The sequence below is a fragment of the Acinonyx jubatus genome, chromosome D3 (genome assembly GCF_027475565.1).
Source record: "Acinonyx jubatus isolate Ajub_Pintada_27869175 chromosome D3, VMU_Ajub_asm_v1.0, whole genome shotgun sequence".
Classification (NCBI taxonomy): domain Eukaryota; kingdom Metazoa; phylum Chordata; class Mammalia; order Carnivora; family Felidae; genus Acinonyx; species Acinonyx jubatus.
Window position 1 is genome coordinate 47,038,848 of NC_069392.1, and position 15,560 is coordinate 47,054,407.

The following is a 15,560-nucleotide window of genomic DNA, read 5'->3' on the forward strand; positions in this document are numbered from 1 at the left end:
TTAAAAGGAGAATAAGACAACAGAAGATGGGTTGGCAAGACAAATTATTTCTTAATGTCAGTTGAGCTTATTTCCAATGAGATAACAGATCTACACCAGGTTGGGTTCAGTACAATTTTGTCTCCTCAACTCATTTATCTAATTCAGTCATCTTGATTATAGCCTCATGGACTTCATTTTCAGAGAAAGAATTCTATAACAAACAGCCCACACAACATGCTGATTACTGAACAGTTAATTCTAATTAACTTGGGCATGGCAAGAGAATTTTGATAAAGTCCTAGAATACAAATATAGTCTGCTTATACTAGACTAACTTATATAAAAAACCCACAGCAAAGTCTCCAGACAAAACAAGAGAGTCAAAGAGATCTAATTTAAAGAAACAAATGAGAAAATTAAAATCACAAATAATTTATTCTTCCGTTAGAGTTGATACAGTTTTAAATAGCAACAAAGTACACAGTGGTGGAAAATTGGCACAGAACCTATAAGCATTTTCAATCACAATAAGGCTGTCCATGCTTTATCTGTTCAAACTTGATGTCCATTTTCTACTAACCAAGTTGAAAAAATTCTATTCTGACCTTAAAACACACACGCTCTCTCTCATACACACACAGAAACACATTAAAATTCCTTTTGATTACAGTATATTGAGAACAGTACATTTTGCTTATTCAAATTTATGGCACCCCTTCTGTTTTGTTTCCAGTTAGAAGTGGGAAAAACCAATTCAATTATAAAGAATACATCTTATTCCCTGGGCATAGGCAACTGTGATGAAAATAGCAACTTACCTTTGGGCTAGATGTTTTCAGATTATGCTTAAATAATTGTGGTTATAAACTTCACAATGCATGATTTCCTGCCCAATGCAATATCCCTTAATTTACCTAAAATAATCAGGCACAGGACAGTCTCAAATATGATTAAATATGCCATGCTAACAAAGTGATCTAGACTGCAACCTTTATGCTTTTAATACAGATCAGAATAAACCTCATCAATAAGCATTTTCCTAAACATCTCTTTGTGTTATATGAACCAACATAAAAAAGGGAAAAACTTAAATGTGTCCTTTTATAAATGGCATTATTTCCAGTGAAGAAAGTTGAAATAAAGGTTTGTAAAGTCTTCTGAACTATTCTATTTTATAAACCAATTATCCTTCTAATGTTAAAAAATAAACTTACTGGATCAGTGTTGACTCTTCTTTGATATCATTTAAAAAATGCTTTGATATTATTCACTAAGTTCCCTGATTATTCAAAGAAAGTAAAATTAACACTTCCATTTTCAGTTATTGCTATTTTAGGAGAGAATTACCACTTCATTTACATGAAACTGCTACCTAGATTCCTTAGATCCCACATGAAGTAATTCTTATTGCCTCACATTTTAAAACTGTATTATAAATGATCTTTATAAAAACGTTTTAATCCACAAAACTGGAAAGCTTTTAAAAAATGTCTTTTTACTCAAAACTATCACAGTGCCCTTGATTATCTCACAGATAAAAGGGATCTGAATTTCCTCTAAAGAACATAACAGTGGACATATGGTGTGCTTTGTCTTCTCCCTCACCTTTATCTTTTATAGTACACCATTTTGAGACCCACACAATCAAGCATCCACCATGCTCCAATCCACATCAACAGAGGATTTCTGATTCTGTCCAATGCGTAGTGTACCGCCTTGCATATTCACATGAAATAAACATAATATACAAAATATTGCTGCTGTAAAAAGTGTACATTTCCCTCATCCCCTTACAAAAGAATCTGTGGAAAAGTATTAAATTCCCTTAACCTTCATAAACATACAAAGCTGTTCACACCTTTCAGTCTGTAACAGTCCATTTGAAACACAGTTCCCAAATCATTGCAAATTGGTTATGTCATTGTATTTTCTGTCCAATGTTGCCATCTAGAGTAGAAATGTGAAATCAAGAGTATTTTTTAGCTACTAAAGCCTTGTTACAACTAAGCCACAAAGGCTGCTTACTGATGAAACAGCCACTTATCCACAAGGTTTTTCCAAAAACTAGATGGAATGGAAGGATCTCTTCACACAGAGGTGTCCACAGTGCTGAGGTGACAATATGGCTGCTAATAGATACTGGCTATTGGAATGTAAGTACTTTTTCACTGCTGGTAATTTCCATACTGTCCCTAAAAGATAAATTTAAAAATGCAATTAGATAATGATGTGACCATAATTTGACCATAACAGTTTAGCATAGAAAATTATAAATAAATCTTAACACTGTCATACTACAAAAGCAACTTTATCAACAACAAACAGAAATTGTTATATATTTAGTACACAGTATCTCTGTAATTGCTCCTGATATTACGTTCAATTGCAAATGGATTTCAGAGCCTTTGAACCTAGAATAGTACCTGTCACATAGTAGGAATTTAAATGTTTAGTGAATTTTGTTGGAACTCTACTGAGCAAGAATGAATGAGAAGTTCTGGTTCTGAATCCTGGTGTGGTTATGTATTGTGTATTAATTATGTGTTAGTGTAACAACTTTGTGACTGTTTACCTTACTATAATTACTATTATGAATTAACATCAATGGCACCTGTAATAAGTAGCAGGGATGGAAAGGCACCTGGGAGATAAAGGGAAAAGAACCTTCCATCCATACTGAAGAAGCTTGGCTTTTCCCTGAGGCCAACAAAATGTCAGCAAAGGCATTCAGACAGGCAGCTGGTACATAAGGTCAAGAGAAGTGTGTTCATTTTTTTTTAAATTTTTTTTAATGTTTATTTATATTTGAGAGACAGAGAGTAGGGGTGAGGGAGGGACAGAGAGAGAGGGAGACACAGAATTAGAAGCAGGCTCCAGGCTCTGAGCTGTCAGCACAGAGCCTGACACAGGGCTCAAACCCACACAACAGTGAGATCATGACCTGAGCCAAAGACAGACGCTTAACCGATTGAGCCACCCAGGTGCCCCTTGTTTTTGTTGCTTTTAATAAGGTAAACTTGAGCCTGTGGGCTGACAGGACAGAAGAGAAAAAAGAGTACAGATAAAAAGAAGTGATAAATGAGGTAGAATTCTATAAGGGAGGTAAAAAAACACGGTAGGGTTAGATTTTGGAGAAGAGAAGGAACATCTCCTCCTTGAAAAGGAAGAAGAAAGGTAGAAGAGAACCTACTTTAAAAAGATTTCTTAACTGTGTTTAAAAGAGATGCTCATAAAAGCACCTATTCTCCAAAAACAGTACTCATAGGAAGCACATAATCAGCTAATTGTTTCCTTTGGCTAAATTTCCCCTTCCAAGTCACATTAATTATTTTATTTCAAGAAAGTATTCTAGGGGCTCAGTCTGACTCTTGATTTCAGCTCAAGTCATGATCTCACGGTTTCAAGAGACAGAGCCCCGTGTCAGGCTCCGTGCGCTGACAGCTCAGAGCCTGCTTGGGATTCTCGCTCTCCTTTTCTCTCTGTCCCTCTCCCACTCATGCTGCTCTCTCTCAAAATAAATAAATTAAAAATGGATGGAACTAGAGGGTGTTATGCTAAGCAAACTTAGTCAGGGAAAGACAAATATCCTATGACTTCACTCGTACGTAGAATGTAAGATACCAAACACAAGGGAAGGGAAGCAAAATATAATGTATATAAAATACAACATAAAAACAGGGACAAAACATAAGAGACTCTTAAATACAGAGAACAAACTGAGGGTTTCTGGAGGGGTTGTGGATAGGGGGATGGGCTAAATGGGTGAGGGGCACTGAAGAAGACACTTGCTGGGATGAGCACTGGGTGTTATATAGGGGATGAATCACTGGAATCTACTCCTGAAATCATTATTGTACTATATGCTAACTTGGATGTAAATTTAAAAAAATAAAAAATAAATAAAATGTTTTTAAAAAATTAAAAAAAAAAGAATGTATTCTAGAATTAAACTACTTCTATACCTTAGGATAGTACCCTAAAAGTTCATGTTTCTAAAGAAGAAGATATATTTGAAAATCTCTTGAATGCCACTCTGTATCTAATGGAATCATGTACTATAAAGAGAGTTAAGTATTTTAAAAATATTAATGTACTTCCTATAGTTATATTCAGCAAAATTTAAAGTTAGTGCTCATCTTGAAATATTTATGGGTAGAATATCAAATCTAGAATTTGTTTCAAAATACTCTTAAAAGAGGGGCGCCTGGATGGCTCAGTCAGTTAAGCGTCCGACTTCGGTTCAGGTCATGATCTCACGGTCCGTGAGTTTGAGCCCCATGTCAGGCTCTGTGCTGACAGCTCAGAACTTGGAGACTGCTTCGGATTCTGTGTCTCCCTCTCTCTCAGGCCCTCCCCCGTTCATGCACTGTCTCTCTCTGTCTCAAAAATAAATAAACATTTAAAAAAAAATAAAAAAAAAAAAACTCTTAAAAGAAAAAGGTAGCATGGGAGGTATAAAAAGCAACATTAGCAAAATGTTGATAATTGCTGAAATTGGTTGGTAGGTATATAGGGATCCATGATATCCTCTCTTTTGTATTTGTATAAAGATTCCTATAATACAAAGTTTAGAATACGAAGTAGGCAGTCAATGCTTAGCATCTAGGAACGTCTTATTCAATTGCTTAACTCAGCATAGTATTTAGATAATCTAAGTCTATTGTTAGACTCTATTGTTAACTTTCTGAGTCTAAAAATGCTCTTTGAGACTCAGTTTCTTCACTTAAAAGGTAAGACCACTAACATCTCCATCTCTAGATCTTAATTTTCTTTCCATTCATGGTGACATTAATTCCTACCTCATCAGTTTGTTAGGGCACTTAAATAAGAGAGGACATTTTAAAAATTATAAGGTATCATAAATAAGCAAGCCTCAATGCTGGAGGGAAGAGCTCCCCTAGTCAATGTGTGTAATGAAATATTAATGATGAAAGTGATTGCACATATTATGAATCATGTGAAAGCAGAAGAGAAGTTAAGAACTTATATATAAGTTCTTATATATAAGCTATATAAATATAAGCTATAATTTATCTACTATATTATGAATTACTTGACAGTAGTGAAGTCTTAGCCATCCTTATACCCCAAGTACTGAAGAGTGCCTGACACTAATTTATAACACTTCTTCAATAATGTATGCCAAATACTTTATTCAACCAATTACAAACATTTACTGAGCAACTATTATATGCTCATCACCATAATAAATTTGAAAAACAGGGAAGGTAAAACTTGGAAATAAATAAAGTACAATGATAGAAGTTCTATAGAGTTCAGAAACGAAAAGATTAGGGGCGCCTGGGTGGCTCAGCTGGTTAAACATCCAACTCTTGATTTCAGCTCAGGTCATGATCTCACAGTTCGTGAGTTCAAGCCCTGTATCAGGCTCTGTGCTGATGCGCGGAGCCTGCTTGGGATTCTCCTCTCTCTCCCTCTCTCTCTCTCTGCCCCTCCTCCACTCATGTTCTCTCTCTCAAAATAAATAAACTAAAAGAAAAAAAAAGAAATGAAAAGGTTAACACAGCTAAAATAATTAGAAAAACATTTCAGAGAATGTAGAAACGTTAAGAAAATAGTAAAAATATGAATAGCAGAGAAAAGAAAAAGGGGTATTTCAAATAAAGGAGTAGCTAAAGCAAAGGTATGATGGAAAAACGGGTAAAGAATGCTGAGGCAAGTAGGGAGTAAAAAAGGAATATAAAATAATGAGAAGCAGAAGCTAGTAATTACTTGGTAATACAGAACGTGGAGTAACAAAATAAGTCTGGCTAATAATAATAGCTAACTCTTAATATATCTCAATAACTAACACCTTATACACACCTTGGTGTGTCAGACACTAATAAATGCTTTGTGTCCATCTATAACCTATACAGTAAATATTATCTCCACTTTATAAATGAAGAAGTTGCACTGAGAAATTAAGTAAGTTGACCCACACTTGATCCCACTGCTGGAATCAAATCAAACCACAAGCAAGGCCAAAAAAAGTATACTGTATATCTGCAACCATTAGCAAATTCTAGGGTTAAAAGTATGGGTTTGGGAGCCAGAAACCAATTTCCACTACTTAACATGAACTAGTATGAACTCCACTACTTAACAGCTTCTTGCCCTTGAGAAAGTTACCTATTCTCCTTTCCTCGATTTTCTCACCTGACAAGGAAGAGTGATCATACTCTCCACCTGAAAAAGTTATTACGGAAGAAAAACCTGAAAATGCTCTTTGGATTACTCAAGAACTGACATTGCTGGAGACAGCCTATGAAAGTGAGTTCTAGTCAGTACAGGTTCTAGTCACTCAGAATTTGCCACCCAGCTGTACCACTTCTTGGCTCTGTCATCTTGGGTAAGTCACTACAACTCTCTAAACCTCAGTTTCTCTATGTCTGCTTTTTCAATTTTTTTTTTTTAATTACAAAATTCCTCTGATTAGAGTGTAAAGAAATAATGAGAAAGAAAGACAACAGAGTGGAAGGATCCTGCCGTGATGAAGGTAGGAGATGTTGATGGTCTCAACTAAGATAAGGCAGTGGTTACAGAGAACTGGATGGATTTAGGAAGGAGGATTAACAAGATTCTGTCATGTATAAGATGGAGAGAGGGAGGAAGACTTAAATATCAAATATGGCACCTGACATTCTAACTTAATGATAATACCTCTCTTCTTTGATAGAGAATATAGAAAGGAGGAGTTAAGTTTGGGTAGAAAAATTATGAATTTGTTTTGGTTATGCTACATTGATATACTTATGATACATCTAAGTGGAGATGTCCAGTAGGCATCTGATTTTGAGAAGCAAGAGTCAGACTGGAAATAGAGATCTAGGAGTCAACGGCATGGTAAACTGAAACCATGTGAGTAAATGAGATTATCTAGGGAGAGTATATTGAATGAAGAGTCTCTAGGCTAGAAACCTGAACAATACCAATCATCTTTAAATTTCTTCCTTTTAAATATTTTTGAATGCTTATTTATTTTTGAGAGAGTGACAAACAAGAGTGTGAGCAGGGCAGGGACAGAGAGAGAGGGAGACACAGAATCTGAAGTAGGCTCCAGGCTCCGAGCTGTGAGTACAGAGCCCAATGCAGGGCTCCAATCCACAAATGGTGAGATCATAACCTGAGCTGAAGTTGGGACGCTCAACCGACTGAGCCACCCAGGCGCCCCAAAATTTCTTTTATTCATCAAATCAAATAAATCTTAAAATTATTCTGTCACAGTACTTTTTAGGGATCCCTCCCTCTTCTCTCTCTCTTTCCTTCCATTTCTTTCTTTCAGTAGGCTTCACGCCCAGCAAGGAGTCCAACACAGGGCTTAATAAACTCATGACCCTGAGACCATGAGTGGGATCCTTAATCCACTGAGCCACCCAGGTGCTCTCTTTCTGTATTCTTATGATCACCGTCCATGTTTAGGAAGTAAAGGCCTTATTTATTCACTTACTTATACTTTATTTATCAGTATCTACTGACTACTTGAGATGTTCTACTAGGTGATGGAAACTCAAAAGTGATAAAAAATAGACATGGTGCTGTCTTTAAAGGACCGACATTCTAGGGGAAGGGAGCATGAAATACGTAATATATAATCTGTCAATGGAGATATATGCTATGTTGAAAAATTGAAACATATAACATAATTAATGAAACTTCCCGACTAAAATGAGGAACAAGGCAAGGATGTCCCCTCTCACCACACTTTTACAACACTATACTGGAATTCCTGGGTTATGCAATAAGGGAGAGAAATAAAGATATGCAGATGACATGATCATCTAAGTAGAAAACCCCAAAGAATCAACAAAAAAAATCTTCTGAAACTAATAAGCAAGGATCATAGGATACAAGGTTAATATATAAAAATCAATCATTTACCTATATACCAGCAATGAACAAGTGGAATTTGAAATTAAAAACAGTACCATTTATGTCAGCACCCCCAAAAATGAAAATCAGATACAAATCTAACAAAATATGTGTAAGATACATATGAGGTAAACTAAGAAAGTGATGCAAAAAATCAAAAAAAAACTAAACAAATGAAGAAATGTCCCACATTTATGGATAGGAAAATCAATATTATTAAAATGTCAATTCTTCCTCACTTGATCTAAAGATTCAACAAAATCCCAATCAAAATTCCAGTGTTATTTGTGGTTACTGACACATTGATCCTAAAGTTTACAGTACAAGAAGTATAAGACCCAGAAAAGAAAACAGCCACACAGTATTAAAGAAGAACAAAGCCAGAGGACTGATACTTCCGACTTCAAGACTTACTATAAAGTCACAGCAACCAAGACAGTGTGGTATTGGTGAAAGAACAGAAAAGTAGATCAATGAAACATTACAGAGAGCCCAGATATCAACCCACATAAATATAATAAACTGATCTTTGACAAAGAAGCAAAGGTAATAATACAATGGAGCAAAGATAGTCTTCTCAACAGTGTTAGAATAACTGGACATCCACGTGCATGACTCAAGACACAGATCTTACACCCTTCACAAAAATGAACTCAAATTGGATCCTAGACCTAAATGTAAAATACAAAAGAGTAAAACTCCTAGAAGATAACATAGATGAAAACTTAGATGACTCTGGAATTTGGTAATGACTTTCCAGATACAACACCAAAGGCACAATCCATGAAAAAAATAACTGGTAAGATGGACTTCATTAAAAGTAAAATATTCGACTCTACAGAAGACAGAGCAAGAGAATGAGAAGGCAAGCCATGAAGACAATATTTGCAAATGACACATCTAATAAGGACTGTTCCCCAAAATATACAAAGAATTCTTAAAATTCAACAATAAGAAAACAAACAACCCAATTAAAAAATGGTCCAAGACCTGAACTGACACCTGGCTAAAGATATAAAGGTGGCAAATAAGCGGATACGAAAAGATGTCCACATCATGTCATTTACAGAAACACAAATTCTAATAATGAGATACCACTACACACCTATTCAAATCGCCAAGATCCTGAACACTAACACCACCAAATACTGGCAAGGATGTGGAAAGACAGAAACTCTCAATAAATGCTGCTAAGAATACAAAATGGTAGTCACTATGGAAGACAGTTTGGCAGTTTCTCACAAAACGAAAAGACTCTTACCATATAATCCAGCAACCATGCTCCTTGGTATTTATCGAAATGAGTTGAAATTTATGCCCACACAAAAACCTGCATACGGAAGTTTACAGTTTTATTCATAATTGCCAAAATTTAGAAGCAACCAAGATGTCTCTGAGTAAATGGATGGATAAACAAACTGTGGTACACCCAGACAATGGAATATTACTCAGCCCTAAAAAGAAATATGCTATCAAGCCACAAAAAGTCCTTAAATGCGTATTATTAAGTGAAATGCCAGTGAAATGAAAAGGCTACATACTACCTCATTCCAAGTACATGACATTCTGGAAAAGGTAAAAATATGAAGAGATCACTGGTTGCCAGGGGTTAGGGAGGAAAGAGAGATGAATAGAGGGAGCAGAGAAATTTTAGGGCAATGAAACTATTCTGTATGATACTATAATGGTGGATACATGTCATTATACATTTATCAAAACCCATATAATGTACAACACCAAGAGTGAACTCTAATGTACACTATGGGCTTGGGGTGATAAAGATCTCTTGATGTAGGTTCACTGACTATAACAAATAGAGCACTTTGGTGTGGGATATTGACAGCAGGAGAGGCTATACATATATAGGTTATGCCCATATATGAAAACTCTCTGTACTTTCTGCTGCATTTTGCTGTGAACCTAAAACTCCTCAAAAAAAGAAAGTCTATTTAAAAAAAAAATTAAAACATGGGGAGCCTGGGTGGCTAAGTCAGTTAAGTGTCCAACTCTGATGTCAGCTCAGGTCATGATCTCACAGTTCACGGGATCAAGCCCTGCATCAGGCTCTGCGCTGACAGCACAGAGCCTGCTTGGGATTCTCTCTCCCTCTCTTTCTGCCCCTCCCCAGCTCAAGCATGCGCACACACACATGATCTTCTCTGTCTCTCAAAATAAATTTAAAACAAGAATTAAAATATGTTTCCAGTCAAGATGGACCTCCAGCATGAAACAACCAAAAACCACTCAACACATATGAAATAATCCTATTCAGGACACAAGGTAACAAAGGACACCAATCTGAGAAACTAGGAACAAATGAGGTGAGCCCTCTGTATGTTTTACTGCACTGAGAGTCTCTACACTGCAGTGTGTGGAGTGAAACTAAGGCTGACTCTGAGTTAGAGAAATAAAGCTTAGAGTCTGGAAAGAGAACAGGAGCTAGAGTTCACAGGATCAAGTACCAGAAAGGAAAGAAATGCAGAGAGAGAGAACTGTGGAAATCTGAAGAGGAATTCTCTTGAGTATTCAGCATAGTACTGACATGCAAATGTATGCAAGGAAAAATACCAACCGCAAGGATTAGGGGAAACAATACTTGGCATTCATAAAGAAATAGTGCTTATTCCCACCAGCCAGAGTGAAACACCTTACAATTCAAGGGTCTGGGTGGAGTATTCAAAAAGATTTTACCTCAGTAGTAGAAATACTTAGCCCAGGACTAAACACTGCTCTGGTCCTGCCTAACAAACCTTAAAAGCAATCCTCATAAGATCAAGCTGTGTCTAAGTTACTTACCTGTATCCTAAAACAAAGCTCCAGTATATTTCTAAGAAGACATACCTTATCTATCACCCAACGACGTAAAAGTGTTAGTCACAGTTTCTGACATACAATGAAACATAATCATGCATGCAGAGGATGAGGAAAATGACCCATAATGAGAAGGAAAAAAAACAAACAATTAATCAAAAGAGACCCAGATGTTAAGAATTATCAGAGAAGGATATTAAAATAGTTATCATACTTGTATTCCATATGTTCAAAAATTTAGGCAGAGACATGGAAGATATAAAAAGGCCCTAAACTGAAATCCTATTTAAAAAACCCAACTTGAAATTCTAGAGATGAAAAATACAATGTCTGAGATGAAAAATACCCAGGAATGGATTAAAAGCAGATAAAAAATGAATAGGAAAACATCAATGAACTTTAAGATATAGCAAGAGAAACTACCCAAAAAAAAATAGAAAAAAAGGGAAAATAAAAAATAGAGGATCAGTGTACTATGGCACAACTTTAAGCAATCAAATATACACACTGAAAAGGACAGAAAGGGATATAGAGGTAAGAGACAGGAAAACTACTTGGTCAGAATGTTTCCAAATTTGATCAAAACCATGAAGCCATAAATCCAAGAAGCTATATGAACCCCAAGCATAAAAAACAGATAATTTCACAAAGGGAAAATCGTAAAAAACAGCCAAAAAAAAAAAAAAAAAAAAAAAGTACACTAACTACCAGAAAAGAAAGATAACAGCAGATGCCTTCTTGGAAATAATATAAGCAAGAAAACAGTAGAGCCACATTTTTAAAGTGCTGAAAGTAAAAAAAAAAAAAAAAAAAAAAAAAAAAAAAATCCTGTCAACCTAGGATTCTATACCTAGAATAAATATTTTCCAATAATGGAAGAGAAATAAACACCTTCTTGAACATACATAAGCTGAAGACCTGCATTACAATAAACATTAAAACAAAGTCTTTCAGGAAAAGGAAACTGATACCAGATGGAACTATGAATCCATCATAGGAGGGAAATGAATCCACCATAGGAGTGAAGAGCACCAGACATAGTAACTACATGAGTAAATATGTAAGATTTTTTTCTTATTACTGAAATATCTTTAAAGGATAACTGCTTTTTAAAAAACAAAAAAATTCCATGTACCATATAGTTTATAACATATGTACAAGTAAAATTTATAATATTAACAGAAAGTTGAAAAGGAAAAAATGAAAGTAAACTATTGAAATGGTTCATACTATACATAAGGTGGTATAACATCACTTAAAATATGTTACAAAATGGATGAACCTTAAAAACATTATGCTAAGTAAAAAGAGCCAATCACAAAACATCACATGTTGCATGATTCCATTTATGTGAAACATTCAGAATAGGAAAATCTATACAGACTGAAAGTAAACTACCTGTTTCCCAGGGCTGGGTGTTTAGAGATAAATGACTATACTGGAAAAAGAAATCCCATTTAATGGTACACTCTAACATGTTAAGTGAATTGAAGTTCATGAATTAATCAATAAAGATGGTTTTCTGGGGAGCCTGGGTGGCTCGATTGGTTAAGAGTCTGACTCTTGGTTTTGGCTCAAGTCATAATCCCATGGTTCGTGGGATTGAGTCCCGCAATGGGCTATGGAATGACAGCACAGAGCCTGCTTGGGATTCTCTCCCCTCCCCCTCCTCCACTCACACTCTCAAAATAAACTTAAATAAATAAATAAATAAATAAATACATAAATAAAATCTATTAAAAAATGTTTTTTAAAAGCAGAAAAAAATTGTTCAAAATAAGACAGAAAAAGAAACGGAGAATAAAGAACAATAAAAAAAAAAAATCAAGATGACAGATACAACCATATTCATAATTACATAAAACATAACGTTCAAAGCCCCTCCATTAAAAGGCAGAGATTGTCAGATTGGATAAAAAAGAAGGACCTGACAAATGCTGCCTTCATGAAATACAACTCAAACATAAAAACACAAATATGTTCAAAAAAAAGGGATAAGGAGTGCCTGCCTAGCTCAGTTGGTAGCGCATGCAACTCTTGATCTCAGGGTTGTTAAGTTCTAGCCCCATGTTGGATGTAGACATTACTTAAAAATAAAATCTTTAAAAAAGAAATTAAAGGATAAAAAAGATTTATAATTCTATCACTAATCCAAAGGAAGTTGGTGTGGCTATATTAATATCAGACAAAAAGACCTCAGAGAAAAGAATACTATCAAGGATAAAGGAAGTTTTTTCATAATAGTAAAAGGAGTACATTAATCAACACATAAAAATCCTAAAAATGTGTAAACCTTAAGAAGGTAGCATTCAGATATATGAAGCAGAGGCACCTGGGTGGCTCAGTCAGTTAAGCATCTGACTCTTGATTTTGACTCAGGTCAAGGTCTCAGGGTTGTGAGTTAGAGCCCTGTGTCAGGTTCCACACTGGGCGTAGAGCCTGCTTTGGATTCTCTCTCCCTCTCCTCTGCCCCTCCTCAACTCATGCTTGCTCTCTCTCAAAAAAAAAAAAAAAAGATACATAAAGCAAAATGGAAAGAACTGCAAGGAAAAATAGACAAACACAAATTATAGCCAGAGATTTAAAATATTCTTCCCAATAACTAATACAGTAGAAAGAAAATCAGTGAAGATATAGGGGACTTGAATAACACTATCAACCAACTTGATCTGACATTTACAGAACATCCTCACAGACCAGATTCTGGGCCATAAAGTAAGTCTCAATAAATGTGGGAGAATTCAAGTCACATTAAGTATGTTCTATTATGAGGATGGAATTAAATGAGAAATAAGTTACAGAAAAATATCTGGAAAATCTCCAAATATTTAAAAAGTAAATTATATATTTTTAAATAACACTTGGATCAAAGGAGAAATCAGAAGCAAACTCAGGAAATATTTTCAACTGACTGAAAATAAGAACATAATATACACAAATTTGTGGGCTGCAACGTAAGAAGTACTTAGAGGGGAATTTATAGCAATAAACATCTATATTAGGAAGCGGGGCAGTTCTTAAATCAATGAGAATTCAGCTATTACCTCAAGAAACCAGAAAAGAAGAGCAAATGAAACCCAAAGCAAGCAGAAGTAAAGAAATAATAAGAGGGCAGAAATCAAGGAAACAGAAAAACAAATGGGGGTGGGGCAGGGGGGAGGGAATCTATAAAACCAAAAGCTGGCTCTCTGAGAAGATCAATAAAGTACATAAAAACTGCTAGGCAGATTAACTGGGGGAAAAAAAGAAGAGAAGATACACATTCCCAATATCAGAAATGAAAGAGGTAGTATCACTACTGATACTAGAGATACTAAAAGGATAAAAAAGAAATCAACAAAACAAATGAAATGGACAAATCCCTTAACAAATAGAAACATCTCTTCAAGAAGAAATAGATAACCTGAATACCTTACGTCTAATAAAGAAAATAAATTTGTAATTAAAAACCTTCCTGCAAAGAAAATCCAGGTCCAAACAGCTTCACTAGTGAATTGCACCAAACATTTTAGAAGGAATAATACTGATTTCATCCACATCCTTCAAGAAAACTGAAAAGGGATCATTTCTTCCCAACTCACTTTATGAAGCCTGTGCTATTTTGATAACAAAACCAGATAAAGGCATTAAAAGAAAACTAGAGTCCAATATCCCTCATAGATGCAAAAACTGTTAACAAAATTTTAGGTGATCAGCTCTAATAACATATAAAAAGGGTAATACATAGTTTATCCTAGCTACGCAAGATTGATTTAAAACTTGAAAATCAAAGAATATTATTTAACACACTAAATTTAAAAAGGAAAGCTATGATTCCTTCAAAAGATATGGAAAAATCATTTGACAAATTTCAGTATTCATTCCTGATAAAAATTCTCAGCCAACTAGGAATACAAGCAACAAGTTCTATCTGATAAAGGATAACCACACAAACCCTACACATCTCATGTAAGGCTGAAAGGCCAACTGTTAACCCCCTAAGAGCAGGAGTAAGACAAAAGATGTCCACTCTCACTATTTATATTCAACATTGTGTTAAAGGTTTTAAGGTGAGGTTAGATTAAGGGGGAGAAAAGCGGAGCATTCAGATTGTAAAGGAAAAAATAAGTCTTTTTCCACACACATGATTTCTATGTAGAAATTCTGACAATCTACAAAAAAAACTACTAGAAATAATAAGTGAGTTAATATTACAGTTCTGGTAAAATATCAATATAAAAAAACAAACTACTTTTATACAACCAGCAATTAACAATTGTAAATTAAAATTTTAAAAATTTACAATAGTATCAAGGATATAAAAATACCTAGAGACAAATCTGACAAAACCTATGTTAAGACCTGTATGCTGAAAACTATATAACACTGCTGAAAAAAAAATTTAAAGGGACATATGCCATGCTCATAGGATGGATACTCACTGACTTCATGTTAAGATACAACTCTCTGAGAATCTATACGTGTAAAGCAATTCCCATCAAAATATCTGTAGGCTTTTTGTAGAAATTGACAAGCTGATTATAAAAATCATATGGAAATGCAAAAACCCAAATGCCTAAACAATTTTGCAAAGGTTAAAGCTGAAAAACTAACAACACCCGATTTCAAAACTTACTGTAAAACTATAGTAATAAAGACAGCATGGTATTGACATAAAGACAGAGAAATAGGTCAGTCCAGAAATTGACATTTTATGATTTTCAGCAAAGGTTCAAAGACAACTCAGAAAGAAAGGCTAATCTTTTCAACAAATAGTGCTGAGAAAATTAGCTATCCATTTGAAAAAATAAGATGCAAACTTCAATTCGTGCTTCATAGAAAAATTAACTCAAAATGGATTATAGACTTAAATGTAAAGCCTAAAAATATAAGGCTTCTAGGGATGCCTGGGTGGC

At 34.9% G+C, this 15,560-nt stretch overlaps 1 protein-coding gene across 5 annotated transcripts in view; it reads right to left on the reverse strand.

Annotated features, from left to right (window-relative positions):
* Positions 1-398: 398 nt before the first annotated feature.
* SS18 (SS18 subunit of BAF chromatin remodeling complex) overlaps positions 399-15,560 on the reverse strand; it is an 87,473-nt gene continuing 72,311 nt past the window's right edge. For all 5 annotated transcript variants that reach the window (XM_027068676.2, XM_015076147.3, XM_015076149.3 and 2 more), the window contains one exon: positions 399-2,174. In XM_027068676.2, the coding sequence (XP_026924477.1) occupies positions 2,148-2,174 (27 nt within the window). In that variant the 3' untranslated portion in view covers positions 399-2,147. The remainder of the gene's footprint in view (positions 2,175-15,560) is intronic.